General features: G+C 47.2%; 2 protein-coding genes across 2 annotated transcripts; both read left to right on the forward strand.

The window, feature by feature from the left end:
- Positions 1 to 12: 12 nt before the first annotated feature.
- Positions 13 to 12073, forward strand: LOC116709779 (ral GTPase-activating protein subunit beta-like). The gene is given in 36 exon segments (XM_032548431.1): positions 13 to 294; positions 782 to 984; positions 1134 to 1239; positions 1241 to 1301; positions 1372 to 1546; positions 1744 to 1875; positions 1942 to 2060; positions 3217 to 3267; positions 4685 to 4858; positions 4937 to 5043; positions 5248 to 5413; positions 5520 to 5649; positions 5722 to 5791; positions 5793 to 5881; positions 6394 to 6508; positions 6586 to 6721; positions 6793 to 6863; positions 7290 to 7365; positions 7451 to 7581; positions 7745 to 7927; positions 8048 to 8196; positions 8349 to 8472; positions 8474 to 8504; positions 8581 to 8681; positions 8831 to 8992; positions 9101 to 9175; positions 9177 to 9287; positions 9369 to 9527; positions 9609 to 9711; positions 9783 to 9902; positions 9989 to 10059; positions 10145 to 10247; positions 11351 to 11405; positions 11513 to 11652; positions 11726 to 11781; positions 11783 to 12073. Coding segments are annotated over 36 exon segments (4116 nt in total). The 5' UTR covers positions 13 to 147; the 3' UTR covers positions 11897 to 12073.
- A 782-nt stretch (positions 12074 to 12855) lies between these two features.
- On the forward strand, positions 12856 to 27710 carry LOC116709914 (potassium voltage-gated channel subfamily KQT member 2-like). Its single transcript, XM_032548630.1, is given in 20 exon segments — positions 12856 to 13969; positions 15584 to 15734; positions 15938 to 16028; positions 16234 to 16360; positions 17088 to 17263; positions 17783 to 17908; positions 18191 to 18301; positions 18501 to 18596; positions 18745 to 18839; positions 18907 to 18975; positions 19432 to 19461; positions 19874 to 19953; positions 20722 to 20928; positions 23135 to 23182; positions 23328 to 23436; positions 24350 to 24481; positions 24558 to 24678; positions 24977 to 25152; positions 26823 to 27380; positions 27382 to 27710. Coding segments are annotated over 20 exon segments (2739 nt in total). The 5' UTR covers positions 12856 to 13836; the 3' UTR covers positions 27485 to 27710.
- The last annotated feature ends 208 nt before the right edge of the window (positions 27711 to 27918 follow it).

Below are 27918 nucleotides of genomic sequence, written 5' to 3' on the forward strand. Positions count from 1 at the left end.
AGAACCAACTGGACCGAATACAGACGGCTAAACCACGAGCTACTAAAAGCTAGCCACAGGATTCATGGGATGTTTGAGCTGAAATGATTAATTTACTGTAGCGACCGGTTTACCTGTCTGTTCCAGGTGAGCTGTGATTGACAGGTGATGGACCAGTTCCTGAAAGGCCAGGTGAGCGTGCTCAGCAGTTTCCCGCCTTCTGTGGGCAGAGATGTTGCTGTTGCCGTGGTGAAGCCCCTAGCAGCAGGCCTGGGAAACCCCGGCACCCGCAGCCTGCTGCGTACTGACTGGCAGGTAAACACCAGGTGTGGCAGTGGGAGGAGCCGACAGCAGGTCGACCTCTGACTTCTGATCAACTGATCAATCCATCTGATCAGGTCCAATTCCACTTTAATAAGAACTTTATTGGTTCGATGTGTCCATGGTAACGGATATGTTCTGTAACTGAAACCATGGCAACTGGACACAACATCATATGGATGTTTACAATAAAAACATAATTTTTCAGCTACTAAAAATCACAGATTGGTCCCTGATTGATCACTGTCTGTCCTGATGGATCATCAATTGGTCCATGATTGATCACATGATGGATCACCAATTGGTCCCTGACTGGTTACTGATTGACAAGTGATGAAGATCACTAATCTGTAACTTTACATTCTGTCTCCTGATCCGATGGTAAAGGATTCTGGTTCTGCTGTGATTGAAATTTTGTCCAGATAGTCTGGTTTCAGTCCAGAAACGTGTCAGGTAGATGTTGATGTCTCTTCACGCTCAGGTGAAGTGGACCATGGAAGTCCTCTGTTACGGTTTGACGCTGCCATCGAACAGAGAGACTGTCAAACTCTGTGTGGACGTCTACACTGATTGGATGATGGCCCTGGTGTCCCAAAAAAGCTCCACCCCTCCACCAATCAGCAGAGACCCTAATCTGTATGTCCAGAGGATCCTTCGGCATCTCTACATCCTCTTCCTACCCAGGTACTCGGTTTCACCTGGACCTGAAACCAGACCAGACTATCCACATGAAGCCACAAAATAAACCCAGACCTCAGGTCAAACCCTCACTCAGATCAGAACCTGAATCAAACACCTAATGAGATCTTAACTGCTTTGTCCCGCCCTCTCAGGTCAGGCCAGGTGAGTCCGGTCTACCTGTCTCTCTGCCAGCAGGTATTGAGTTCAGCTCAGTCTCTGGCCAGAGAGAGTTCAGTGATAAGCAGCGAAACCTGGCAAGGCTCTCCTGCATTTCCTGCTGCGCATCAACCACACCCTGTTGGCTCCGCCCACTCCTGCAGGTGAGACAAAATACCTGCTTTTGTGTATCATACCATCTGTCCTCCACCTGTGCATCTCACCTATGGACAGGAGGTTTGTCGGACCTTTCCGTAGCGGTCCTCCTGGAAGTGTGGCTGCTGGCATGTTCTCGATGTTTTCCGTGCCGCTCGTTGTGGCAGACGTTCAGGCAGATGTTCAGCAGCTGGAGGCATCAGCCTGCGGTGGTGGAGCAGTGGAGCCGGGTCGCTGCAGGACTAACCTCCAGGTCTGTCTACAGCCTCAGGATTTCACCAGGTCATGTTGCTGAAGTTCTGAAGGTCCAACACTGCATTGGACCAGTGAAGCTCTTCCAATGCTGTCATTTGTTCCAGGCGGTTGTCTGGTTGTTTTGGAGAATCTCTGTTGGTTCTGTATCAGATCACTGTGTCCCAATCCTAACCTCTACCCTAACTCTCCTCCCAGGCTCCTTCCTCAGATGTTTGGACCTTCCTTCCCTCCCTTCAAAGTTCCAGATGAAGATGCTTCTCTGGTTCCTCCAGACATGGAAGGTGAACGTATTTCTCACACCTGGTTCAAGTTCCTGCACCTGTTCAGGTAAATGATTGATGCTCCTCTCCTCTGGCCTGGAGACCTTGCTGATGAGTTTCCTGCTTTCTGTAGTAATCCAGTGGATCTGATTGGCCCAGCAGCCGGTTCCTCCCTGGACGAAGATGTTCAGCTGCCAGGAATCTTCTTCAGAGCCATGAGATCAGTCAGTGACCTGGTCGACGCCTTCCTTGGTACAAAACTTTCAACAGAACCAGAACTTACACACAATCAACTCAGTATGGCCCAAAGCCTGTTTGATGAGACCACAGCTGTTTTCTCAGCGAGGTCCATATTCTTTACTTCCTCAAATTACTGAGCTGAGGGGATGTTCAGGTATCACCACCTACATTTCAGCCTCCTCCTTGTCTTGCATCAGAGTTTGGAGAGAAAGATGTTAAGAACAAATTGATGTCCACAGGAACCTTACAGGCCCAAAGTTCTGCTTCGTTCTGACACCATATTTGTTCTGTAAAGTTCTCCATCTGGTCATACATCAGTGGAAGATCTCGTTTCTTCATTCTTGGTTCAGTTGCTTGTCAAACTCCCCTTAACTCCATGATGAAGAACAGGTATATAATGATCCCCACCTCCTGAACAGAGAGGCAGAGCTAAGAGTTTGGCCCCTTCTCCTATTGTTGGATCTCATTCTACTAATTAATGTTTGGTTTGGTTCTAGTCAAGTTGGATCTGCCTCATTTACAGTCTTTTCCTGCCACAGCAGTCAAAACTTGTACGCCTGTCCGAGTTCAACACCTGCCGACTTCCTATTGCCCCATGGCTCATACACTTATGCCTACAACCCCATCTAGTGACCAAACAGAGAATATAACACATATTTGGTTTCTATAGCCCAAACATTATGTAGTTCAGGTGTCTTACAGATTGGCACCGAACTGTAACTCCAACAGAACATTGAGCAGAGCTGCACTGTTTCTCACTTCTTCATTGCATCCTCATTCTTCAGAGAAGTGCTGCTTGCCCTGTTAAATCAGAATCACAATGACCTGTTCAATCACGGTCATTCTGCTCCTCCATACTGAGCAAGTCTCTGGTAGCAGACGGCATGTCCACCGCTCCCCAGCGGTGGTTGAGATGTTGTTTGGAGCTTCCAGTGATGTAAATCATGAGCCGATCAGCAAATGTAGTCCACTCTCATTCAGATCACCATGCACAGCTTGTACTAACCCTGAAGTGTCTATGAAAAATATAGAGGAAATGCGCAGGCTCTGCTAAAGGAAACAAAAGTGGCTAGGGCGGACAGAGGCAGAACCGGTTAAAGCTGCTCTAGTGGAAAAGGGGCTTTAGAGGTTGGGCGAACTGGGTCTGAATGTTTTCTTGTCTCTGCAGGTGTGACTGAAAGAACCTCAGAACAAACAGAGCATCTGCTACCAAACACAGGTAGACCCAACTTAACTGGACCTCATTGCAGAAATAGAGACAATAATTCTGGTTTTTCTTCCAGTGACTTCACACTTTGCAGGTGCAGCCAGGCTGTTGAGGAGATCAGTTCAGGTGGCCTCACAACAATCGCATCTCTGATGTTATGTGATTCTGTTGGCTTCTTCAGTTCATGATCTTCAGCGTTTGCTGTAGCAGTTTGCTGATGAGTGTGAAACAGCAGGAGAAAGGACCAGTGACTTGGAAAAGGGGAAACCCTGGGTTTGTGAAGAGGTCTTGCTCCAGGTGGAGGAGTTTAAGTATCTTGGGGTCTTGTTCAGAAATTAGGGAAAAATGGAGCGGGAAATTGAAAGACGGATTGGTGCTGTATCTATAAAGGTGCGAGCACTGCACCAACCCATCGTGGTGATGAGAGAGCTGCTCGTCAATATTGGCCTATCTACACACCTAGTAGTCTTGACCAGGTCTCTCTTGAAAAATAGATTTTTAATCTCAATGAGACTTGCCAGCTTAAATAAAGTTACATACATACCTACCCACAAATATGGTCACAGGTTCTGGGTAGTGACCAAAAGAACAAGATCACAGATGATGCAGGTTGCCGAAATTAATTTCCACCGCAGGGTGTCTGGGCTCTCCCTTAGAGTTAGGGTGAGATTCTTCTGGGAGGGTCTCAGAGTAGAGCTTCTGCTCCTCCATGTCGAGAGGAGCCAGTTGAGGATGACTCCTGCATCTGGTTAGGATAGACGCCTCCCTGGTGAGGTGTTCTGGTTGCGTCCCACTGGAAGGAGACCCATAGGAAGACCCAGCATACACTGGAGAGATGGACATTAGTTATGAAAGTTAGTTAGTTTTAGTTATGATGGACATATGTTTATGAAAGCCTCCTTGTTCAGAGTAATGAACAGGAATCCATCTGTTGGATCGTCACACCATGCTCCTTGAATCCCCCACTTACCATGAAAGATTTGCCTGGTGCTCAGGGAGGCAAGAACCAGAATGGACCTACTGCAACAGGAACAGGGAAACTCGCTCATGGTTCTGAATTCAGGCTTCCCCACTTCCACTGTGAGGAAGTGGGGCTGGAGTCTGACAATGCTTTTTGGGCTTGATGGACATAGCCAGGGTTGTTCCAGAGAAGCTCCAGGAGAACATCAGTATCTGGTCTGAAGTCAAGAGTTAATGGAGGAAGACTGGAGCAGATCATCCATGAAGAAGGAGAACCGACCCTCGTTCTGGTGTATCCAAAAGGGAAGACCATGGAAGTTTCTAGGCCTTTGGGAAGTATTTCCAGATCGTATGAAGGGTTAAAATGTGTCTGTTGCTCTCCAGTTTGAGAAGTCCAGATTTAACCAACATCTTCATGTTTAACCAGAGCAAAGCTGCTTCAGGTGTGATGGTTTATTTGTTTCTGTAAAACTTGGTGCCAGAAGTCAATCCAGAGACAGACTGCCTTCTCTGGGTAAACAACCTCAGTCCATCGACCCTGTCCATCAGAACTCCTCTGTGGTTCCGGTTCATCTCCCTGTGATCTTTCCTCCAGGTTTCTCTGTGAGCAGAAGTCCGTTTAGAGACCGCCTCCCATCGTATGGTAATCTCTGTCAGTTTGTTGTCGTTGTTTTCAGTGAAGACCTGCTCTGTGATCCAACCTTTTTCTTCTTCTCTGCAGGGTTCTCACGGCCTCGTTCTGGAAGTGCCCCGCCCTCACCTGTTAACTTCCCCACTACACCTGAAGCCCCGCCTATTAAAAGCTTCTCATCTTCATGTAAACAACAGGTAGAACCTGGATCCAAGCTGATCCAGAGCATTATGGTTTTTATTGGTTCAGGAGAACAGCTCTAAAGGTACAGTGTCCTAATAAACAGATGTCCCCTTTCTAGTCTAAAGAAACCTTTACCTGTCCAGGTAAATCATCTCATCAGGTCCATCTGGTTGCATCTGATGTTGGAACTTATTGGCCTCCATCTTCTGTCTTCTCAGACACCTTCATCCCCCCATCACTGGAAGTCTTCCTCCCGTCTGCCCTCTTCCTGTCCTCCTCTGAGCTCCGCTCCGCGATGCCCCGCCCACCCTCTCAGGTGTAACATGGATTCCCTCCTGCACCTGTTTGGCTCCTGGCTGTTTGAAGCTGCTCTGATAACTTCAGGTCTGTCCTGTTGGCATGCTCTGTCCTGTAGGACCTGCTCCTAATATAGACCGTACTCTAACATTCCTGGACTCAGCTACACACCTGTGTCACCTGTCTCCAACAGGTAAACGAGCTGATGTCACTGTGATGTCAGACCGATGGGCAGCAGGGAGAGCAGAGGCCTGCGGGACGCTCTGCAGGATTTTCACCTGCAAGAAGACAGCAGAAAACATTCAGTCCGTCTACCTGTCCAGGTAACTGTCTGTCCACCTGTCCAGGTCTGTCCATCTCACTGTCTCACTCCTGTCCCTGATGTCCTCTGTCAGGTTCTACCTGGTTCTCCTGCGGAGCCTCCAGGACGCCTGTCCACCTGTCCTGGTCTCTGTCCTGCTGAACTTCCACCCGTCTGTTCTGCTGCGACCTGAGAGGGGTCAACCTGCTGCTGCCGTCCTTTGTCTCTGTCCTGGAGACGGTACTGCTGGACAGGTACCAACACCTCCAGTACAGAACTAGAAGTGGGCGGGACTCAGCTCAGATCAGGTTGGGAGCGTTCCCATGAATGTTAGAATGTGGATCAGGTTTTGGACCTGATTTCAGATCAGTTCTAGCAGAGCCAGTCGGGTCATTGGGTTCTGGATTTGTTGTTTCCACACAGAAAACAGGACAAATGGTTTGTAGTGAACCTAGAGAACCTGCTTATTTCTGATGCACCTGATCCTATCAGATACCTGCAGAGCAGAGTATCATGGTATTGTAGTAAAATTGAGGGCAGGAACCGTCAGGTCCAGACCAGACAACAGGAACGAAACCTGCATTTAATTTAATCTGGTTTGAATCACGAAGCGTTCAGATCCTCAGATGGTGAAAAGTCTTGCTCTGGTGTTTGTGTTGTCCTCTCTGGGCTCCTGTAGACAGGTGGGCAGGTGAATAAACATCTTTCTCTGAATTGAACCAAGCATGATTGTGACCATCAGGTAACTTCCTGTTGATGCTTCCAGGGATCTGATCCGGTTTAAGGGCCTCGTCAGTCCTGTGGATTTAAGGCGCTCCTCCATCTTCATCCTGCTGTCTCTGATGCCCCTCCCCGTGCAGCTTGGACCAGCTCAAATACAGGTAGCCCCTCTGTAACCATGGCAACATTTGAGCAAGTCTGACTTGCCATCACACCAACATTGGCTGTGGTTCTGCAGAACTCTGTGGATTTGATGATGGGCTGTGAGGATGCCACAGCAGGTGACTTCCTGTCTTTTAAGCCCCGCCTCCGCAGCCTTCTGATTGGTGCTTTGCAGACAGAGACAGACACATGCAACATCCAGCTGCTCCTGGGTCAGTTTCTGCTTCCTGATCTTCTCCATGACTTTGCCTCATGGACATTAATCACTTTTTTGTCTCTGCAGCCGCCATGTTGAATGTAGTCCATGACTCGGCTGCAGCAGAGGCTCCTCCTCCCTCACCTGATCCTGGTCAGGTAAGTTCTCCAAGTCAAGCTTACCTGCTTTTTCTGGTGAAATCAACATATTTACTTTATTTTACAATTAAGTGTTTTAGCGAAATGCAGCCACCAAGGGACACTATGTGTCTTTTTTATGTTATTCTAAAGCCTGGAGAAATGTCAGCTTAAGAATGGGCATGTGGCATACAACTTTTCCCAAATCTAACATGCTAGTCAAGAACATGATCTCCTTATTGGATTGGTGGAGGCCTAGAGGAAGACCTTAGAGGAGGTTTATGAGGAGTGAAGGAGGACATGAAGGTGGTTGGTGTGAGAAGAAGATGTGGAAGACGCGGCTTAGACGGAGACCAATGACTCGCTGTGGCGACCCCTAAAGGGAAAAGGAGAAAGGAAGAGTGTTTTACGAAACATGTTGTCAGATAAACTCTCCTTCATTTTCAGTCCAGAAGGTCTGATTATCGGAACCAGGAGGTCCAATTCAGGGCAACCAGTGGAACCAGCAGGACCAGGACACCAAGTAGGATATAAAGAACTGTCTTCCTTACTGTTTGGGTGTTGATAAACTACCTCTGAAAATGTATGTGTGTTGCCATGGTAACCAGCCACCCAATCGGAAGCAGCAGTCCTTTGGGTTCATGTTGTCCGTCTGCTGACTCAGCGTTTGACGTCTCAGTGGAGAAATGACCCTGCAGTTTGTCTGTCTGCACTGGAAGTACTGGGAGGACTGGCCAAGGTGGGAACACACACACACCAGAACTGGCTACAGTCCAGTTTGACTGAAACCGGATCAAAGCGGTTCAAAGGTGGACCTAAGGATCTCAGCGCCACCATCTGGTCCTCTCGTTGTTTTATTTGGTTCCGACCCGGATCAGTTTGAATGTTCTGTGGGCCGGCAGGTGGAGGTCCAGGTGGAGGCCTCGGAGCGGCGCCGGGCCGTCGGTTCTGTGTGCACCTACATCGTGTTCCAGTGCGGCCGTCCTCCTCCGCTCCACTCCAGAGACCTGCACTCTATCATCGTCGCTGCTTTCTGCTGCCTGAACACCTGGCTGACCCAGAACCCGGTTCTGCTGCACCAGCAGGTAACTGACCTGCAACCTCCATAGGTTCTGATCCGGTACATCAGGTAACTGTTCTGGAGGTCCGCTGGGTCGGTTCCTGTTCTCTAGGTGAACGCCTCTGTCCCTTCTGGTACCTGCCAGGAGTGTCTGCTGGAGGTTTTGGAGATTGTGGAGTTGGGGATCTCAGGCAGCAGGTCCAGACAGGACCAGAACGTTGTGTGGAAGGACGACAAAGATCTGAACCCGGCCTCTCTGAGGGTGAAGGAGGCGGCGGAGGCAACGTTGAGCTGGTGACTAAAACACTGTCCTGGTTCTGATCCAGTCAGAAACCAGGAGCAAACTGGACCAGAACCAGCTTCAGTTAGAACCTAGGAGGAGCTAAGTACATCTGGTTCTGCTCCAGTTAGCTCCTGGGTTCTAACTGCAGCTGGTTCTGGTCCAGTATCATGCAGGTTTCCGGAGTGGGTCCAGATCCTTCGCTCAGAGACAACGCCCTGATGTTGGACGACAGCAGCCTGAAGAGGTCCCGATATTTTGTTCTGGAAGGTTCTGTGATTCTGGCCACAATTGGAGCCAACACCAGATCAACCCGATCAAGGTAGATCCAGAACCAGAGACAGAACCTCAGCCCAGAACTGCAGAGATACATACTGATAGTTCCGGTCCTGTTGCAGAGCCCAGTCCGTCTCTGCTGGTGATCTTGAGGGGACCGTCTGGACATCACAGCTGGACTCTACAGCTCCACCTGCTGCCCAAAGATGGCCGAGACATTCAGGTGATCATGTGATCAGGCAATGCTGCTGCAGTGCCTCAACCAGCCTGATGGTGGTGCTGCAGTATCATTTGGTTCTGCTCTGGAGTCTGTTGAGGTTCTATTGGTCTGCAGAACGAAAGTCTTCAGGTGAGTTTTTGTCTCTTGGATAGACGCAGGCGGCGCTGGTTCCAAGACAGCCGCATATCTCTGCTGAAGACGCTGGACGGAGACGGTCCATCAACCACCAGCTGGTTCCGGAGCGTATGGAGAGAGTTCCTTCAGTCGGAGCAGATCAGAGCATCCCTCCTCTCATCAGAACTGGACCTGCTGAGGTAAGATCTGAGTCCAACCAGAACCAGCATTAGAATCCGTTCTAGACGTTCAGAGCTGTCACAGATCAAGGTACAGGTGTGTCTCAGGTGTGGACATCTGTACTTTAGGACCAGCAGCAGTTGGACCACCTGCGAGTAACCTTGAAGACCCAACAGGAAATTGAAGCTCAGCCTTGGCTGAGTGACCAGTTTAGTTGCTATGGCAACCTGCAGACCACCTTCTCCTGTCAGCTGCTTCCAGGTGACCAGACTCTTCCTGTCCCACCTGGGTTTGCTGACTCCAGAGAGTGTGAAGGTAGACATCAGGGACACGATTGGTTTTATCTGGCTTACCTGTCCATCACTCATCTATCCTTCCTGTCCTTCCTGTTGGCAGGATCCAGGTGTCAACAGCATGCAGCCTGCGCTCTTGTCTCTGGACCCGTCTCTTCCAGGTTTCTCAGATAGCCTGAGACGTTTGGACCAGCTTCCATCCAGAAACAGTGACTGTGCGTTTGTCTTTTACATGAGAGCAGGACAGAAGACACCCAGAGAGGTATTCCTCACCTGTCCTACCTGTCCACCTGTCTCGGATGGTTCTGAGTCTGTCCTGTCTTACCTGTCCATCTCCCTGCAGATCTTGGGGAATGTGGACAAGAAGACCAGCATCAGCGGTCCTTTCTTGGATTTCCTGTCGTCTCTTGGTTGTCCTGAAGAGGTGGGCGGAGCCAGTCGTTCAGGTGAGATCTTTGTTTGAGGGTTCAGGTGTCAGAACTCTTCGGTTAATGACCTGGGCGATTCCTGGTTTCAGAACTCGGGGATGTTCTGGGGGACAGCGGAGGCGGCGTGTTCGATGGACAGAGGTTCGTCCTGAAGTTTGCCGATGCTTTGACGGAAATCACCTTCATTGTTCCTTCATCACACACCTACAGTCAGTGCTTGGTGATGTCACTCTGACATAAAAGCCAGTAACCAATCACACCCAAGGTGATCAATTTATCTTCATTTTCCATGCAGCTGATTGGCTGAAGAGCTATGAGGAGGCAGAGCACGCCACTGCTTCATCATCCAACCAGAAAAGAGCTGAGGTGAGGCTCCGCCCTCAACCTACCCTGTACATTAACATACAAGGCTTTTTTCTGTCTTACCTGTCCCCCGTGTGTGTGTGTTCAGACCCGTCCTTCAGAAGACATCCGGTCCTGTCAGAGTGTCTCATCATTTTTCCGATCAGACTCAAAGCTGCTGATTGTTTGGGTCGAACTCTTTGAGGACATTGGTAACTAACTAGCTAGCTAAATAACTATTAGTCATCCCTAGCAGGTTTTCTGTTGTTTTCTTTGACTCCAGTGAGTCGCAGAACAAAACTAAGAGATGAAACTGAAATCCGTGAAGTAAGTAAATCATTTTCAGATTCAATCAACAGAATCCAGAAACACCTGAAGAAACAGGATGCAGTTTTTGATGGATGTTTCCTTCCTGATGGTCGGGTCGACCCGGTTCTACTGAAACCAGAACTCCATCATCTGCTCCACCTCCAGCTGCTGTGGATTCTCTGAGTCAAACCAACCTGTTCCCCTCCTGGCCTGTGGGGGCGCTGCAGCCAAGAACCACTGAAGGAAACGACACAAAAACCTCTGAAGACGCTGAGAGCAACTTCCTTCTTCACCAGATGGAAACAAGATGGAGGCGTCAGATTTTAGCGGTTGGAGGATTCTCTTTAGTCTTTGACTGAAGACCAGGAGCCATTTCTGCTGCTAGTGCTAGGCTAGCACGTTAGCTTTGGTTACCCAGAATGCCCTGCGCTGTAGTCCACTTCCTGCTTTTGGAGCGGTCTCCGGTCCGCTTGGCATTCACATTCAAACTGAACCAGAGTTCACTTCAACTGAATCCAGACCGGAGGACCAAAGGTCAGAGGTCGATTAGCGTTCACAACTCACCAACCAAACCGGACTTTGACTAGACAGACAGTCCGGAGTCTGGTTAACGTGGACTGAACAGGCTTGGTGTGAATGATGCAGTCCTTCCTTCTTCACCAGATGGAAACAAGATGGAGGCGTCAGATTTTAGCGGTTGGAGGATTTCTCTTTAGTCTTTGGCTAAAGACCAGGAGCCATTTCTGCTGCTAGCACCAGGAGAAATGTCAGAGGTCAGAGGTCGATTAGCAGTCTCAGCTCACCAACTGAACCGAACTTAATATAGGCGAAACGAACTGGAGTCAGATTGAAGCGGACTGAACAAGACAGTCCCTGGTGGCCGTAGGAAGTATTGCACATTCAAAATCAGAGAAAGTAGAAGCTCCGCCCTCCTCTGTGGGACACGCCCACTTTTCCACACAGAGTGAGTATGGTGGCCCATGTTTTTCTGATCTTTGTGTTTCAGAGAAGTTTCCTCTGACCGATTTGCTGCTGGAGACGAGAGCGCAGATAGAGACCGGGTGAGTGGATCTGGGTCGGTGGTTCTGACCGGTCCCACCTGAAGTTCTGTTTCAGTCAAGCCCAGCATGGCTCTCCAGGTCTGACAGACTGTCCGTCTCTCTCTTAGTTCCTCCAACATCCAATTGATCTTCATCCATCCTCTGAAGACGGGACTCTTCAGGATCTGTTTCCATGGAAACGCCTCCACCAAGCTAGGACTGGTCGTCCCATTGGTGAATGGGATGGTGACCAGCAGGAGGTCTCTGGGTAAGGGTCAATCACAAGATGGCTGCTTGGTTCTAAAGATCCATTGGATGGTAGTTACCCCTGTCCTCCTCAGGGTTCCTGCTCACAGAGATGGCGTCTAACTGCTCTCGCCGCTGTCGCTTGGACAGCTGACTCCGCCCCTCCGCCTCAAGTCAGAAGGAAACACCTGATCAATGACATCATCCTCTACTATAAGAGCCGCTGCTCTGAACCCGCCTTCTACACCGCCCTGTTCCAGCTTTGATCTGTTACTATGGTAACCAGGTGTAGCTGACAGGAGATGTCGGATGAGCAAATCCAATATGGAAGCTTACAGTTCAGTTTTGACCTGAACTGATTAAAGCTTTTAATTATTTAATAATTTCCATGTAATTAATCATTGACAGCAATAAAAATGAAAGAATATTTAAGTCAAATGGGATTTTTTAAATTTTAATTTGAATGTTTTCTTTGGCTGATGTCTCTTGTGTATGATGTAACCTTTATTTTTATGTGAAGTTCATTCACCTAGGCTTCTTGTTCTTCTTCTACTTCGTCTTCTTCTTTATATATCTCTCTCACGCTGTTATAAAATCGCCCTTATGTCTTTCTAAGAAAGTCTGGTAGCCAGAGCCGAGCCAGTTGCTCTTTGTGCCTGTGGGACTCAGCAGCGCCCCCTACTAGTGATGCCCAGTATCTTGTTTAATCCCGCACATTTTCACTGCATGTCCGATCAGAAAAACTAAATATGTCAGTAGCATTCATTACATATGTTAGACAGACTGTGGAACTCCAGTATATGTAGAACATGTGTGTTAACAAGTACTGGCGATAAAAAAGAGATAATAAATGAGCATGGGCCAATTGCCAAGTGCCAACGACACAGCGCCCCCTGAGGAGAGGCGCAGCACTGTCTCCTCTTACATGTATTTCAACAGCAAATTAGTAAATTTTGCGAATTTGATTATAACAATATTATTGCCAATATAAAAAACCCTAATTCATAGAAAACTTAAGCATACAAATCTATTTTAGTTACTGTACCTGTTCTCCTGATTACAGGTGAGGCAGTGCCTTACCTGTAGTCCTGACCGCACACTGCTGCCTGATGAGGTGACCTTAATTTATTTTAAAAAGGATATTTTGTTTTTCATTCAGTGTGTAAATGATAAAATGACCAAAGTAGCTGTGCTTCCTTAATATTTTATTAAAATAAAATAAATCAGTCAATTCTCAACACTCCAGTTTTAGAACATAAGAAATCAAATAATTTTCCTTATTCCCTGCTGACCAAAGTTATTTATGTTCTTGATTGAAGCGTGCTGAAAACCGTGATCTTTGTGCACATCGAAGATCGTCTCTATAGACTGGATCATACGAACTTGTAAAAAAAAATGCAGTAAAGGTGTTGGAAATAATTCCATCCATCCATTTTCTGTTCACCATTTGTCCCTACTGGGGTCTGGAGGGTTGCTGGTGCCCATCACCAGCTCCAGGCGAGAGGCGGGGTCACCCTGGACAGGTCGCCAGTCTGTCGCAGGAAATAATTCCCTGATAATTATTTATTTTAGGATCAGTTCATCTTTTGGGTCAGGATGTTGAGTTGAGACTTGATCCGGTTGCAGGAGTTAATCAAGTATTTTACTCTTAAAGCTTTCTTTCTTTTGTTATTCAGGTTTTTGCAAACAGCAGCGCTCACTTGTTATGTTCTGTTTGTTAATCTGTGATCATCCTCCTGATCAGTTCGCTTCTGCTTGAACCGAACCGGACCGAGCTGAGCCCGGTTCGGCTGGTCTGGATGATGACCGGATCCCACCTGGACCTGTTCGGTCTCTGGATTTGATTCAGCAGAATTATCCATAAATAAACAAACATAAAGCAGCCAATCAGAAAGCAGCCCATCCTCCTCCACTGCGGTTCCCATGGTAACCACCTTCAGATGGTTCAGTCCTGCTCAGACTGACGATCAAACATCTATAATCAATAACAGTCCCTCTGAATCGCTTTGGATCTGTGACGTCATCCCGTTGCTTCACGACGCAGAGGATGAAGATCTGCTGATCAGCCAGTCTGCGGCGCTTCTCTCCCTCTCTGCGGGTTTTTCTCCTCCATCTTCCAGCAGCGATGCTCCCGCAGCCCGCGCCCCGCCTCGCAGCTCCGCCCGCGGCCAAGCTGTAGCTCCGCAGCTCGGTGCGCGGCCCCGCCATGGTGCAGAAGTCCCGCAACGGCGGGGTGTTCCCCGGAGCGCAGGCCGAGCAGAAGAAGCTGAAGGTGGGCTTCGTGGGACTGGAGTCCGGAGGGACGGAGTCCAGCAGGGACGGAGCTCTGCTCATCGCAGGTGAGCTCATCCACGCGCACGCGCACACAGAATGACCGCGTGCGCGAGATCGGTGAGGTGTTTGGAAATTAGCAGGACAGGTAAGGTGGTTCTGATCCAGATGTCACCGGACCGAAGGGTTCGGTTAGAGATGTTTACTGTTTACTGGAGAGGCCGAAAAGGAAAAGATGAGGAACATCAGACTGAGGTTCTAGTGGGTCAGAACCGGATCAGAGTCTTTATGGAGCTACTCAAGTTTCTTTATATAAAACATTTGAAAGTGCTTTGCATAAAAACAACAAAATTATTAATCAATTATTATTGTTAACCAACCAATTAACCAAAGCCAAAACAATGAATAAAATAAAACATCACATCAATGTGGCAAAATAAAGAGAAGTAAAGAAGTTATGATCCGGCATGATAATCAATATGATCCGGCATGATAATCAATATGATCCGGCATGATAATCAATATGATCTGGCATGATAATCAATATTCCAGTTATTATTAATCAATTCTAACCAGCTGGTTTTTAGCCTAAAAGGATCTCAGTGTTTCAGCTGTTTGTCAATTTTCTGGAAGTTTGTTCCAGATCTGTGATGCATAGAAGCTGAATGCTGCTTCTCCATGTTTGGTTCTGGTTCTGGATGCAGAGCAGAACCAGAACCAGCAGGTTGATCCAGCAGCAGCAGCAGATCTTTAATCCATTCAGTGATTTATAAACTACCAGCAGTTTAAAGTCTCAGTGAAGGAATGCAGAACTGGGTGGTGTAGAACCGGGTGGTGTCTCTAATCCTCCTGGTTCTAGTCAGAACTCCAGCAGCAGCGTTCTGGACCGTTGGGTTGTCAATCAGACCTGTGAAGACTGCTGCTGCAGGAATCAAAGCCACTAAAGAGAAACTAAAGCCTGGATGAGTTTCTCTGATCTGAGACTTTAGTCCTCTGGTCCTGGAAATGTTCTGCAGCTGCTAGAAGGCCCACTCTGGAACCGGCTTTATGTGGCTCTGGAGGTCAGAGGTCAGCCTGATCTCTGGTTTTCAGATGGAATAACTGAAGGTGTGCTCTGGGTGTATAACTAGATCTATAACTCTAGATTGTGTAGAGATAACTTCAGTTTCTGTTCAGCTGGAAAAGGTTTTGCTCATCCACACAGTGGTCATGGTAACCAAATATTTTCCATCTTTTACTGTTTATAAATCTGAAGGCTGTGCTGCTGACTGTCCTGACCACTTGGTGCAGACATACTCAATATTACTCACAGTAAATCACAGAGTAAATCAAATCATTGCCACATCTGACCTGAACTCAATGCATCTGCTGTCCAGGTTCTGACACTGAAGAGTTATGGAGGCTTTGAAGTGAATCTGGTGCAGATGATAACTTTCAGGATCAGAAAACTCCCCGTTCAGAGTCTTGATGAGTTCTGATGGCTTCGATCAGAGAAATGTTCTCTGATTTCAGCCAAAGTCAGGAAATACCAAACCCCTGTCCACCAGCATCAACCAGCCCCAGTGTTTGGTGTTAGTTCAGCTGAAAGCTTTAGCTTCTGGACATCTTGGTGGTCAGTCAGTTTCTGTTGGTCACCTTTTGAACGTAATGAGGGGAACATGGCCGCTGTTTGTGGCCTCCAGGTGGGGACGAAGGCCCTCGGCGTCAGCGCAGCAGCGTCTCTGGAGGAAAGAGACCGCCGAAAAGAAACGCCCTCTACAGGAGGCTGCAGAACTTCCTCTACAACGTTCTGGAGAGACCTCGCGGATGGGCCTTCATCTACCACGCCTATGTGTAACTACACACACACACGCGTGCACCTCTCCCCCCCACACACAGAGCTGTCAGCTAATGCTGCTGCTTCATGAATTTATTATTTAGTTTTAATGTTATTGAAGGGTTTTTATGGCTGCTCAGCGATCCCAGCTGGAGTTAGATCTCAAAGTTCTGACCAGCTGATCTCAGCTGTGATGGGTTTGTTGGCGTTCTGTGTCCAGGTTCCTGCTGGTGTTCTCCTGCCTGGTTCTGTCCGTGTTCTCCACCATCAGAGAGTATGAGAAGAGCTCAGAGGACGCCCTCTACATCCTGGTAAACACCAGAACAGTTAGTTGTTTGCATCCCTATCCAGAACATTTCGAGGCGCAGTGCACATTAGAAGAATGTCCAGGCTTCTGCAGGATCTGCTGCTGCTGGATCAACCTGCTGGTTCTGGTTCTGCTGCAGTTATCTGCTAACAGCTGTTGGTGTTGCTCCGCCATGCCGCTCAGCTGAATGAGCGATATTAACCGTGCAGGAAGTGGTGACCATCGTGGTGTTTGGGGTGGAGTACATGGTCAGGATCTGGGCTGCAGGATGCTGCTGCCGTTACCGAGGATGGAGAGGACGGCTGAAGTTCGCCAGAAAACCGTTCTGCGTCATCGGTGAGTCTCCATCTGCTGCTTTCATCATCTTCATCTTCATCACTCAACCAGAGGAAATAGAAACCACAGAAAGAGATGAGATCAGGTTGTTCAGAACCGGTTAAAAGATTATCAATGGAACCAGCATCACAGTGAGGTCTGACCTAGGTCTGTGTGATTAATTGAACTAATCAAATTAATCCCAATTAATCGATTATTGAATTATTTGTCAACTAATTTAGTCATTGTTTAATCGGTAAATGGAGTACAAAGACTCGAAAAAATTTTTGCTGAAAGAACTATTTATTCAGAGCAGCAATTAAACTGAAACTGAACAAAAATTATAAACATTTACAAATAACTTAAAAGAAAAACTCTTTGTAAATATTTTCAACCCAAAACTCATGTGGCAGATTCAGCTTCAAATTCTGTTCAGATCCCCCATTAAACATCTTCTGCTGTCCAATTATTAATTGGTTAATTACAATTGATCAAGTAAACACTAAAGGAATGTTATGTTATTACATTTTAAGCAATAAAATGTTTACTTTCTTATTTTAAGATAAATTAAACTGTTTATTTGCATTCTATATTGTGGCTAAATTAATATGAATGTTTCTATGCAATTAATTGATTAATCATCTCAAATGAACCTGCTGCTTCGGGATAAAGTTTCTGTAAAAACCATCGGAGATGTTTGTCCTCAGTTCAGAGAATCTTCTGTGGTTGACCTTTGACCTTTCTGCAGACATCATGGTGCTCATCGCCTCCATCTCCGTCCTGGCTGCTGGGACTCAAGGAAACGTCTTCGCCACGTCTGCCATCAGGTCGCTGCGCTTCCTGCAGATTCTGCGGATGATCCGGATGGATCGACGTGGAGGAACCTGGAAGCTGCTGGGATCGGTGGTCTACGCGCACAGCAAGGTCAGGGGTCAGGGGTCAGGGGTCACGGAGCTCTTGAGAACAGATAACGTCACTCTGAACCAAACCTAAAATAAGCCAGCAGTTCTGCTGAGACTTGATGGTTCTGGTGATGAAAACTGATCCGATTGGTCAGAAACGTCCAACCACCTCCTTTCTGGTTGGAGGTGGGCGGGGCATCTTAAGGTCGCCTGACCCTTTGGAAACAGAGAAGAAGAAACAAATATAAGGAGGAAAGACTTTACTGTGTGTGTGTGTGTGTGGGCATGCGCATGCGTGTGTGTGTGTGTGTGTTGCTGCTGGTTTCGTCTTTCAAACATCCGATGTCACTGATCTTCCTCTTATTGATCAGAAGTATTGATCAGCTCTGCAGAAGTTTCTTCCAGTCTGTTTCAGAGACTCTTTGGTTTCTGATGACTGAAGCAAATATTTGAAACGTTACTCACCCAGTAGGATGGATGGATGAACGGTTGGATGAACGGTTGGATGTACGTCGGTGTGAACGGTCTGGTTTCTCCACAGGAACTCATCACTGCCTGGTACATCGGCTTCCTGTGTCTCATCCTGGCCAGCTTCCTGGTCTACCTGGCAGAGAAAGAAGACAACGATCAGTTTGAGACGTACGCTGACGCCCTCTGGTGGGGACTGGTGAGATTACACCACACACAGCCAGAGACTGGTTCTGGTTCTGGTTTTGGTCAGCTTCATGTTTGTGGAGAGCATCAGAGAACATCAGAACCAAGCTCTACTTTGATAGATCTGGGTTACCATGGAGACATCATAGTTATAACTACAGCACATCACAGGTGAGGCCAGGTGTAGTGCAGAGATCCCAGCAGGTGTCCTCTGATCTCCTCCTGATCTTCATCTGATGATGCTGTCGTCTACAGGCAACAGGACAGTCTGACATGTTTCCTGATGTCTCCTCAGATCACGTTGACGACCATCGGATACGGAGACAAGTTCCCTGTCACCTGGAATGGACGCCTGCTGGCTGCAACCTTTACTCTGATTGGAGTTTCCTTCTTCGCTCTGCCAGCTGTGAGTCATTTTATGGTTTACCTGAGATCACCTGGACTCACCTGGACTCTGCTGGACTCACCTGGACTCAGTTGGTCTCAGCTGGACTCACCTGGACTCACCTGGACTCAGCTGGATTCACATGGACTCACCTGGACTCACCTGGACTCAGCTGGACTCAGCTGGACTCACCTGGACTCAGCTGTCTGTCTCTCTCCAGGGAATTCTTGGCTCTGGATTCGCTCTGAAGGTTCAGGAGCAGCACCGACAGAAACACTTTGAGAAAAGACGGAACCCTGCAGCTGGACTCATTCAGGTAAGCTCTGACATCACAGCTTCTCTGTGATTGGCTGAATGAGTGAAGGTGAGACTCACAAGCTTCGGCTGCTTTATCTAGACCTTTATAGATCTAGAGCTTGCAGACGTTGTTTTAGTTTGAGGTTTCTCATTCAGAGTGTCTGCAGGCCGCCTGGCGGGTCTACGCCACCAACTTGAGCCGGACCGACCTGACCTCCACCTGGGACTACTACGAGAGGACGGTGTCTGTCCCCATGTACAGGTGAGGCTCCGCCCCCACGCCGCCAGCGCTCCGCCTGCAGCCGCCTCACCCGTCTGCTTGTCTGCAGGCTGATTCCTCCTCTGAACCAGCTGGACCTGCTGAGGAACCTCAAGAACAAATCTGGACTTTCGTTCAGGTTGGTAGTTCATCCATCAGATCAGCTCCACCCACCGAGAAAAACTCTGGTCGGTCAAATACTCCATTCTGAAGTAAATATGGACATTTTGATTTAATAACATTTCAGTGGCTTTTACTTTGACGCATCCTTTTAGTAAACTAAACTAAATGAAGAAAAGTTTATGAAGAGCGACCCAAAAAACCCAAAGAACACAAAGGACCCAAATAACACAAAAATCCACAAAACACAACAATGAACAACGTTTTTGTGTTTTTTAATTTTTATATATTATTTAGTGAATTAAATGAAAAATGAAATATTTAAGGCCTAAAAAATGGACTTTATGTGATAAATGCTCCTTAAAACAACCAGGAGTTCAGAACAGAACCAGAATTTCCCCGACCCAAACAGAAACAGGAAGTGGTCATAATGTTTTGCCTCATTTAATTGACCGATAACTCTGTCTGTCTGCAGGAAGGACGTCCAGCCGGAGCAGTCACCGAGGTCAGTCCAAACGCTTCAGAACCAGATATCTGAAGCAGGTTCTGGTTCTGGTTCTGGTCATCCTGTCCAGACCGGGTCAGTTCCACCAGAACTGCTCAGATACCTGCTGTCTCATCTGAACCAGGGTCTTCAGGTTCTGGTTCCTTTAGTCTCGGGTCGATTTCATTCAAAAATACTTTATTGATCTCAAATGGAGTCTGTGGATCTGCAGCGGCGCCCCCTGCTGCTGAGAGCTGCAGCTTTACTGGGGTGGAGTCTGTCCCACCATGAGAGGTGCCATGACAACCGCATCATGGACATCATGTTTGTTGCATCGTGGTTGCCATGAAGCAACAAACATGGCCGACAAACATGGCCGGCCATGTTTGTCGGCCATGTTTGAGGTCTGACTGGAGTCTTTCTGTCTCTGCAGCCAGAAGGTCAGTTTGAAAGAGAGAGTCTTCTCGTCTCCACGGAGCTCCGGAACCAAAGGGAAGAGTTCTCCTCAGCACGGTGGGTACCAGTACCAGAACCAGAACCAGAACCAGAACTAGAACTAGAAACAGAACCAGAACTAGAACCAGAACTAGAACTAGAACTAGAACCAGAACCAGAACTAGAACTAGAACCAGAACCAGAACCAGAACCAGAACTAGAACTAGAAACAGAACCAGAACTAGAACCAGAACCAGAACTAGAATTAGAACTAGAACCAGAACCAGAACCAGAACTAGAACTAGAAACAGAACCAGAACTAGAACCGGAACCGGAACTAGAACTAGAAACAGAACCAGAACCAGAACTAGAACTAGAAACAGAACCAGAACCAGAACCAGGACCTGAGGGAGCTGCTCTGTAATCTTTAGAACCTGCAGCTCTGAGGAGGAGCTTCGCCTCGGAGGCGGGGCCCCACATGATGACAGTGATGTAGAATAATCTGGTTAAACATTAGATTCTTGATTAATATGAGTTGTTGTTGTACAGTGTTTCAAGATCTTGTTCAATGTGTCGTTTTTTAAACTTTGAGGCCCCGCCCCCTAAAGGTCTCTGCACGGCCCTGATTATTAATAAGGGAAAAACATTCAAACGTGATGAAAGATGAAAAAGTTGATTTTATATAATACTGGTCCTTTGAGTACAGATACATAAAAACTGTACAGTAACAAAGCAGTTGCTAAGTCCCACCACTGACTTTATGTTTTGAATGATTAAAGTGACATGCCACACTTTTCAGTGTGTTTTTTGTCAGAGCGTCATGCAGGTCTGCTCTGCTGTCTGCAGTGGTTCCTCCTGGCAGCGTGGCGCCCGGCGTGGCAGTGGGCCCCAGCACCCAGGGGGGCGTCCAGGCGCTGCGCCGGTCTCCCAGTATGGAGCCCAGTCTGGATGATAGTCCCAGTAAGGTTCCGAAGAGCTGGAGCTTTGGGGAACGCAGCCGGACCCGGCAGGCCTTCAAGATCCGAGGAGCGGCGTCCCGCCAGAACTCTGAAGGTGAGGCAGGTTGACCTCAAACTGCTGCGCACCGTGTGGCCACCGGGGGGCGACAGCTGCGTCCCAGCACACCAGATTATCCCACAGTCACCGTCTGCAAAATTACACAGTGAAAAGTTTACAGAAATATTTTCATTTATTGAGCCTCTCATGGAGAAATAATGTGTGTTCATTTTTCAAAGTCATATTTTCATCATATTTCATTAATTTATAAATGACAACGTTCCAAACTAAATATTTTAAACAGCTTTTACTTTGATATTCCACTTCCTTCTGTTAGCATGCCAGTTTGCATATTAGTTACATATTTAGCCTGGACCTAAACATTTAGTTCCGAGTTAAATATTTAACTAGCAACCTAAAAATTTTGTCTTATAGCTAAATATTTAGTTAACAAGCTAAAAAAAAATTGTTTTAAAAATAAATATTTGAATCTGAAATTTAAATGTTTAATTTGAAAATTAATATTTTGTTTGTTACTAAATGTTCAGTTTGGATACTAAATATTTTGCTTCCTAACTACTTAATGTTTAATTTGCAAGTTAAATAGTTATTGGTCTAAAGATTTAAATGGTGATGTTTAGTTTTTAACTCTGATATTTAATATTATTTATTCATGAATAACATGGAGAAAATATGACCATGAAAAATGAACACATACATTTTTCTCTATGAGAAATCAAAATATTGATGTTAGTTTTTTACAGTGTAACTGTAAAAGGACGCCTCATACCTGAAGTTCAGGCAGTTCTGTTCTGGTTCAGATGACGTACATTTCCAGCACCGACTTAATAAAAAGCAGATAAAGTTGATTAATTTGGATGAAAGTGGGAGAAGGTTTGCAGAGGAAACAGATCAGCTGTCATCATCAGGGGTCAAAGGTCAGAACCAGTTTGAACTGGTCACACAGTCGGACCCGGCCTGTTGGGACCTCCTGGTCTCCATCCATGTTGGCTGCATTTAGCTTCAAAACATTAAACTCGGCTGACCTCAAGTCCTACAGCGGATCTGCTGCTCCAGGCCAGCAGGGGGCAGCAGCGGCTGCAGGAACATCTCCAGGTTCCTCTGGACACTGTCTGGTTTGGGCATCGGCTGGTTCGGGTTTCTGGTGGTTTTCTTCTGTCCTTGTGAATACCAGCTTAGTTTCCAGTTGAAGGTGAGGTCCAAACAGCTGGTTCTGGTCGGAGACCTCCCCGTGTGTCAGTGGTTCCCAAAGATTTTCTGGGCCCCCCATGGATTACAATAAAATCCCCCCCAAAAAATAAAAAATAAATCAACTGGTCACACACATCGCTCAACCAGACATAAACCTAAACACACATTTTGTTTTCAAACTCCACTGAAGTTTATTTCACTCTTCAGGTTGCAACAAAACAAACTACAAACCGTCTTTACAGTGAAACACTGAGATGTTTCCTCTGAGGACTTCAGGTGTTCAGCTTTTTGATCATAAAATGTTTCTGGTAGGTAAGATATCGACAACTTACAAACACTGTGCAGAATCCCGACCCGATCAGGCACAATCGGTACCAATCTGACCCGATCCTGAACCTCTATGATGCTGTTTCTGATTGGTTGGCAGAAACACAGATCTGTTGCTGCTCTGATGAAGCTGTTTCCTCTTCTTCTTCCTCTGATGAAGCTGTTTCCTCTCCTCTCCCTCTGATGAAGCTGTTTCCTCTTCCTCTGATGCTGTTTCCTCTCCTCTTCTTCTTCTGAAGCTGTTTCTTCTTCCTCTGATGAAGCTGTTTCCTCTCCTCTTCCTCTGGTGAAGCTGTTTTCCTCTCAGCTCCTCTGATAAGCTGTTTCCTCTCCTCTTCCTCTGATGAAGCTGTTTCCTCTCCTCTTCCTCTGGTGAAGCTGTTTCCTCTCCTCTTCCTCTGATGAAGCTGTTTCCTCTCCTCTTCCTCTGATGAAGCTGTTTCCTCTCCTCTTCCTCTGATGAAGCTGTTTCCTCTTTCCTCTAACAGCGTTTCCTCTCTCTTCCTCTGATGAACTATTTCTCTTGATGAAGCGTTCCTTCCTCTTCCTCTGATGAAGCTGTTTCCTTCCTCTTCCTCATGAGCGTTTCCTCTTCCTCTGATGAAGCTGTTCCTTCCTGTTAAGCTCCTCTCCTTCCTCTGATGAACTGTTCCTCCCTTTCTCTGAGGCTGTTTCCTCTCCTCTTCCTCTGATGAAGCTGTTTCCTCTCCTCTTCCTCCTGTAGTGCTGATAGAGATGCAGGATGAAGAGTTCAGACACAAGAGTTCCCCAGGTCAGCGCTCACACTCACGCTCACAGGAAGGAAGCTGTTTCATTCCTCTGGACTTCCTGTCACATGATCAAGTCTCTCAGGAAGCTGCAGCAGCGTTCGCTGATGGGTGGGACTAAATGACCTCTGACCTCTGCTTTTGTTTCAGACGCCAGCCTGCCAGGTGAAGACATGGTGGACGACAACAAGAGCTGCCACTGCGAGTTCGTCCCGCAGGACCTGACGCCGGGGTTAAAGGTCACCATCAGGGCCATCTGGTAGGAGTCCGTCCATCAGAGGCTGTCTGCTGCGCCGCCACCATCCATCGCTTCTCACTCCTCATTTGCTGTTTTATGCACTAAGTCATGATTTTCTTCACATTATTTTATTTACTTATGTTTTATTTATGCTCACGCCAGGGTCAAAGGTCATCATCAGCTGTTGGGTAAGAACAGTCACGTCACTCAGCGTCATTATTTCACTGTTCTGTCCTGTTTACCTGCAGCCTGCTTTATTATTATTATCGTTATTTTATTATTTTATTGCTGTTGCTCTTTACGGCCAGGTTTCAGTTTTACTCTCTGAGGATTCAGATCCCAGATCTGTTCTGACCAGCGTCGGTGTTTCAAGGTTCTGGTTCTGTCTGGGTTCTACTTCATGTTCAATTCAATTTAAGGACGTTGTAGTTAGAGAAATGAAGAGGAGTTGCTTTTTGCAGAATTTTCTAGAAAACAACTTGGACATTTCTGAGTTTGACAAGTTGAAAATAACTGTCTGGTCAAAAAAGATTATTCTCGTAAATTTCTGAAAAGATTTGACAATTTCTGAGTTTCAAAAGTTACAAAGTTCTGGACTTAAGATTGATCAAAATCCAAACGAGTGATTATTATTTATAAGTTTATCCGTTTGAATATGATACAGCTTGTCTTTTTAGTGAATTCGACTGAACATATGAGCAAAAGGATTTACAAATCAACATGTTCTGTTTTTATTGATGTTGTTGACCAGTGGAAATGTGGTTGTAGGTTCTGCTCTGAAAGAACAGAACCACTGGACTTGACTAGATCCAGTTCAGTTCCTGGCTGTGACCGGTCCAGACAACATGCCCTGTTGTGGGCCTGTGCTGCCAGACCAGAACCAGCAGAACCCGGTCCGAGTCCAGCTGTGGTGACACTTGCTTGTCTCTGGCAGCATCATGCGCTTCATGGTATCCAAGAGGAAGTTCAAGGAGAGCCTCCGACCCTACGACGTCATGGACGTGATCGAGCAGTACTCGGCTGGACATCTGGACATGCTGGCCCGCATCAAGAACCTCCAGGCCCGGTAAGGCTCCGGGCCTCGGCGCCTCTCCGCTCCGACTCTCAATCAGCTATGACCGGGTTCTGTCTGGTTCTGGCAGGGTGGATCAGATCGTGGGAAGAGGAACCCCCATTGCAGACAAGGACCGTCCCAAATCAGGTGGCGAGGAGATACCTGAAGACCCGAGCATGATGGGACGTCTGGGGAAGGTGGAGAAGCAGGTGAAGCGCTTGTGATGTTGCCCTCCACTCTGCTGCTACTTTAATTACACTCACTTTATTTATTAAGGAACAATGTACATTAATTACATTTTTGTAAACGCACCAGAATTAGCTGAAAGCCTCTTTCTATCTGTTGCCCTTAGCGCTGGCAGCTTTCGCTGGTTTTCTGGATTTTAAACATGGTAGTTAAGCCATGTTTACCAGTAACCACCAGTAAGACCTGCCTCTCTGTCCTGATGCCGGTCTGGAACTGAACTAATGAAGGTCTAAATTTGGTCTAAACTCTGATGTCCTGCAGGTCCTGTCCATGGAGAGGAAGCTGGACTTTCTGGTGAACATCTACATTCAGCGAATGGGAATCCCTCAGGCAGAGACGGATGCCTACTTTGGGTCGAAGGAACCGGACCCGGCGCCGCCGTACCACAGTCCAGTGGACCTGCAGGAGAAGAACCAGTCCCTCTCCAAGATCCTGCAGTGAGTATGTAATGAAGCAAGCTTTTCTAACAGTCTGGGGACTGAAACTTTTAATCAGTGCATGGAGGCTCTGATTAAATCACATCACCTCCTCCATTCTGTAAGATGCTGCAGTGGCAGCTTCATGCTGCGGGAAGATAAAGTTGATGGAAAGGTAAATTAAATCAAAAACAGGAAAATTCTGAATGAAAAGCAGCTACAGGCTAACGACTTCCAAAATAATGACCACTCCCAACAAGCCAGAGCTACAATTGATGGTTTAAAATAAATGATTTTCATGTTGGAATGGCCTAGCTAAAGCCCAGACGTAACATTCCCAGTTACTGTTCATTCAGTCTGACTACAGCTGTTTTACTAATAAAACAATTACATATTTCTGTCTGTAGCCATGCAAAGCTGGTAAAGATGCACAACTGGTAATAAATGGTTTGGACTTTGCATGCCACACTTTCCAGATCTATATTTGTAAATTATTTTAAATACTGCATCATTTCTTTTCACTGACCTACCAAGAATTCAATATACTGAAGTTTATGGTTGTAAAGTGAAAAGATTCAAGTGGTGAATGCTTTTATGACGTACAGTTTTTTAAATGTTGGGTGATCATATCGAGTGAAAAAAGATAAAAAATAAATATTTTTTTTCTTGTAGACAGCATTGTGCTGCATTGGACGACTTAACCTGTTCAGTTTAACACCATTTCTGCATTGATTCTCCAGAGACGGGCTACTGGTTAGTGGAAGCTAAGGGTCAAAAGGTCATGTGTGTTCAATAACATGCTAAAATCACAGCGCCATTTGGTGGCCTGGCATGGGAACTACAACTGACTCAATGTGTCTTGGCGGTACCATCTACATGTGGAAATTAACATAAAAAACAACCACATTTTACATTCATACATGTGGTTTTAGAAAATCTCTTCCTATTGAAAAAGCATTAAAAAATTAGTTTCTATTATTTTGTAAATCTTTGAAAAACATTGACACAGCCGCTGCATTAAAACGTTTTTCAATCAGAATTTAATCTGCTATAAACTCCACGTTTGATTTTTTTTTTCTTTTAGCTTTTATTTTACGGTGGTTTTGTGTTTTTCCCTCTGACCTCGGTATATATGTGTTCTGTTGATAGTAGTTATACCAATTTGTTAGTGTATTATTATTTAGAGACGAATAGTTAAGTTGTTTTTTTTAGAAAGAATGTTTAAATCTGAAATGGTCGTTGCCATTTGGTTTTATATGATGTGTTTTCAAGTATGAAGGCGTGTGTGTGTGTGTGTGTGTGTGTGTGTGTGTGCGCGCATGGTTGTTTGTCCTGTCTGTCTCTGTGTTGCCCTGCGACAGACTGACCTGTCCAGGTGACCCCGTCTCTCACCTGGAACATTAGTTGGAGAGGCAGCAGCTCCTCCTGACCCCTGACCCCAGTAGGGACAAGATGTTAGAAAATGGATGGATGGATGGATGGATGGATGGATGGATGGATGGATGGATGGATGGATGGATGAGGCAACGGTCTCATGTAAACACAGTCTAAACGTTTTTTGTTTTTTTTCCAAGAAACTTACTCAAGCCAATGTAACTGGGTAAATGTAGGAACTGCCTAACTGGTTGTGTGATGCTGGGAATCTGGGTACCGGATCTCAGCTAAATTTCCTTTTGTTGTTTTGTCTGCAGGGTGTTGCCTGGCGACCACATGGAGAGGACCCGCTTTGTGACCAAGATGGTCCGCTCCAGCAGCTCCACGGGACACAGGAACTACACCGCCCCCATCTGTCCGCCCTCCACCTCCTGGCAGCCAATCAGCTCCCAGCTCCACCAGCAGGCCCCTCCCCCTCCACAGCGTAGCCATGGCAACACCCCGAGCCCGGTGGGCGACGCTTCGCTGGTCCGCCTGCCCCCCCCTCCAGCCGGGGAGAGACACGGCGGGCACCGACCCAGCCGGCACAGCGCCGGGGACCGGGCCGGACCGGAGCGGAATGGGGACGAGGCGAAGCCCGACAGCGACACCTCGGTGTCCATCCCGTCGGTGGACCATGAGGAGCTGGAGCGCTCCTTCAGCGGTTTCTCCATTTCCCAGTCCCGGGAGAACCTGGACTTTCTGAACAACGGGTTCTACCCGTCCGCCGGGCCGGGGGAGCAGCCTGCCGGCGGCAGCGGCGGAGGCTCCGCCCGCCGCGCCGCCGGCCGGCCCTACATCGCCCAGGGGGAGTCCGACTCTGACTCCGAGCTCTGCGCCCCCTCCCCGCACTCCGACCGGGCCTGGACCAGCACCAAGTAGGGCCGACCCGAAACCGAACCAGCAGAACCCCTTTTTTAAACTCAGACCCGTCACTTAAACACCAGCTGTGGGTTCGGAGTGAAGCTTTATGCGAACTGATGATGTCATCATTTATATAGCGAATGCTTGCCACGCTCGCACCTGATTGGTTCCCACTGACCAATCAGACTCGCTGTTTCCACTAACATCTGCTTGACCGACTGACACGTGAGGATAGCGGTTACCATAGCAACCACCCTGTCCACCCACTGACCCGCCCAGAATCCGTATCGGTTCGGTTTTAAATCAGAACCTCAGGTTCAGATTTAAACACATAACGTTTTATTTCTAATTTTCTGCTTTTTTCTGAAACATTTTGTCTCCCGATTTGGATCTCCAGCACAAACCTCCACCGGAACCAGAAGCGGACCTCTCCTGGTTCCCTCTGACGAAGCTGATCAGAACATATCCGTCTCTTTGGTTCTGGTTCAATTTGCAAATAAATTCCCCTGA

Source organism: Xiphophorus hellerii, chromosome 20 (genome assembly GCF_003331165.1).
Source record: "Xiphophorus hellerii strain 12219 chromosome 20, Xiphophorus_hellerii-4.1, whole genome shotgun sequence".
NCBI lineage: Eukaryota > Metazoa > Chordata > Actinopteri > Cyprinodontiformes > Poeciliidae > Xiphophorus > Xiphophorus hellerii.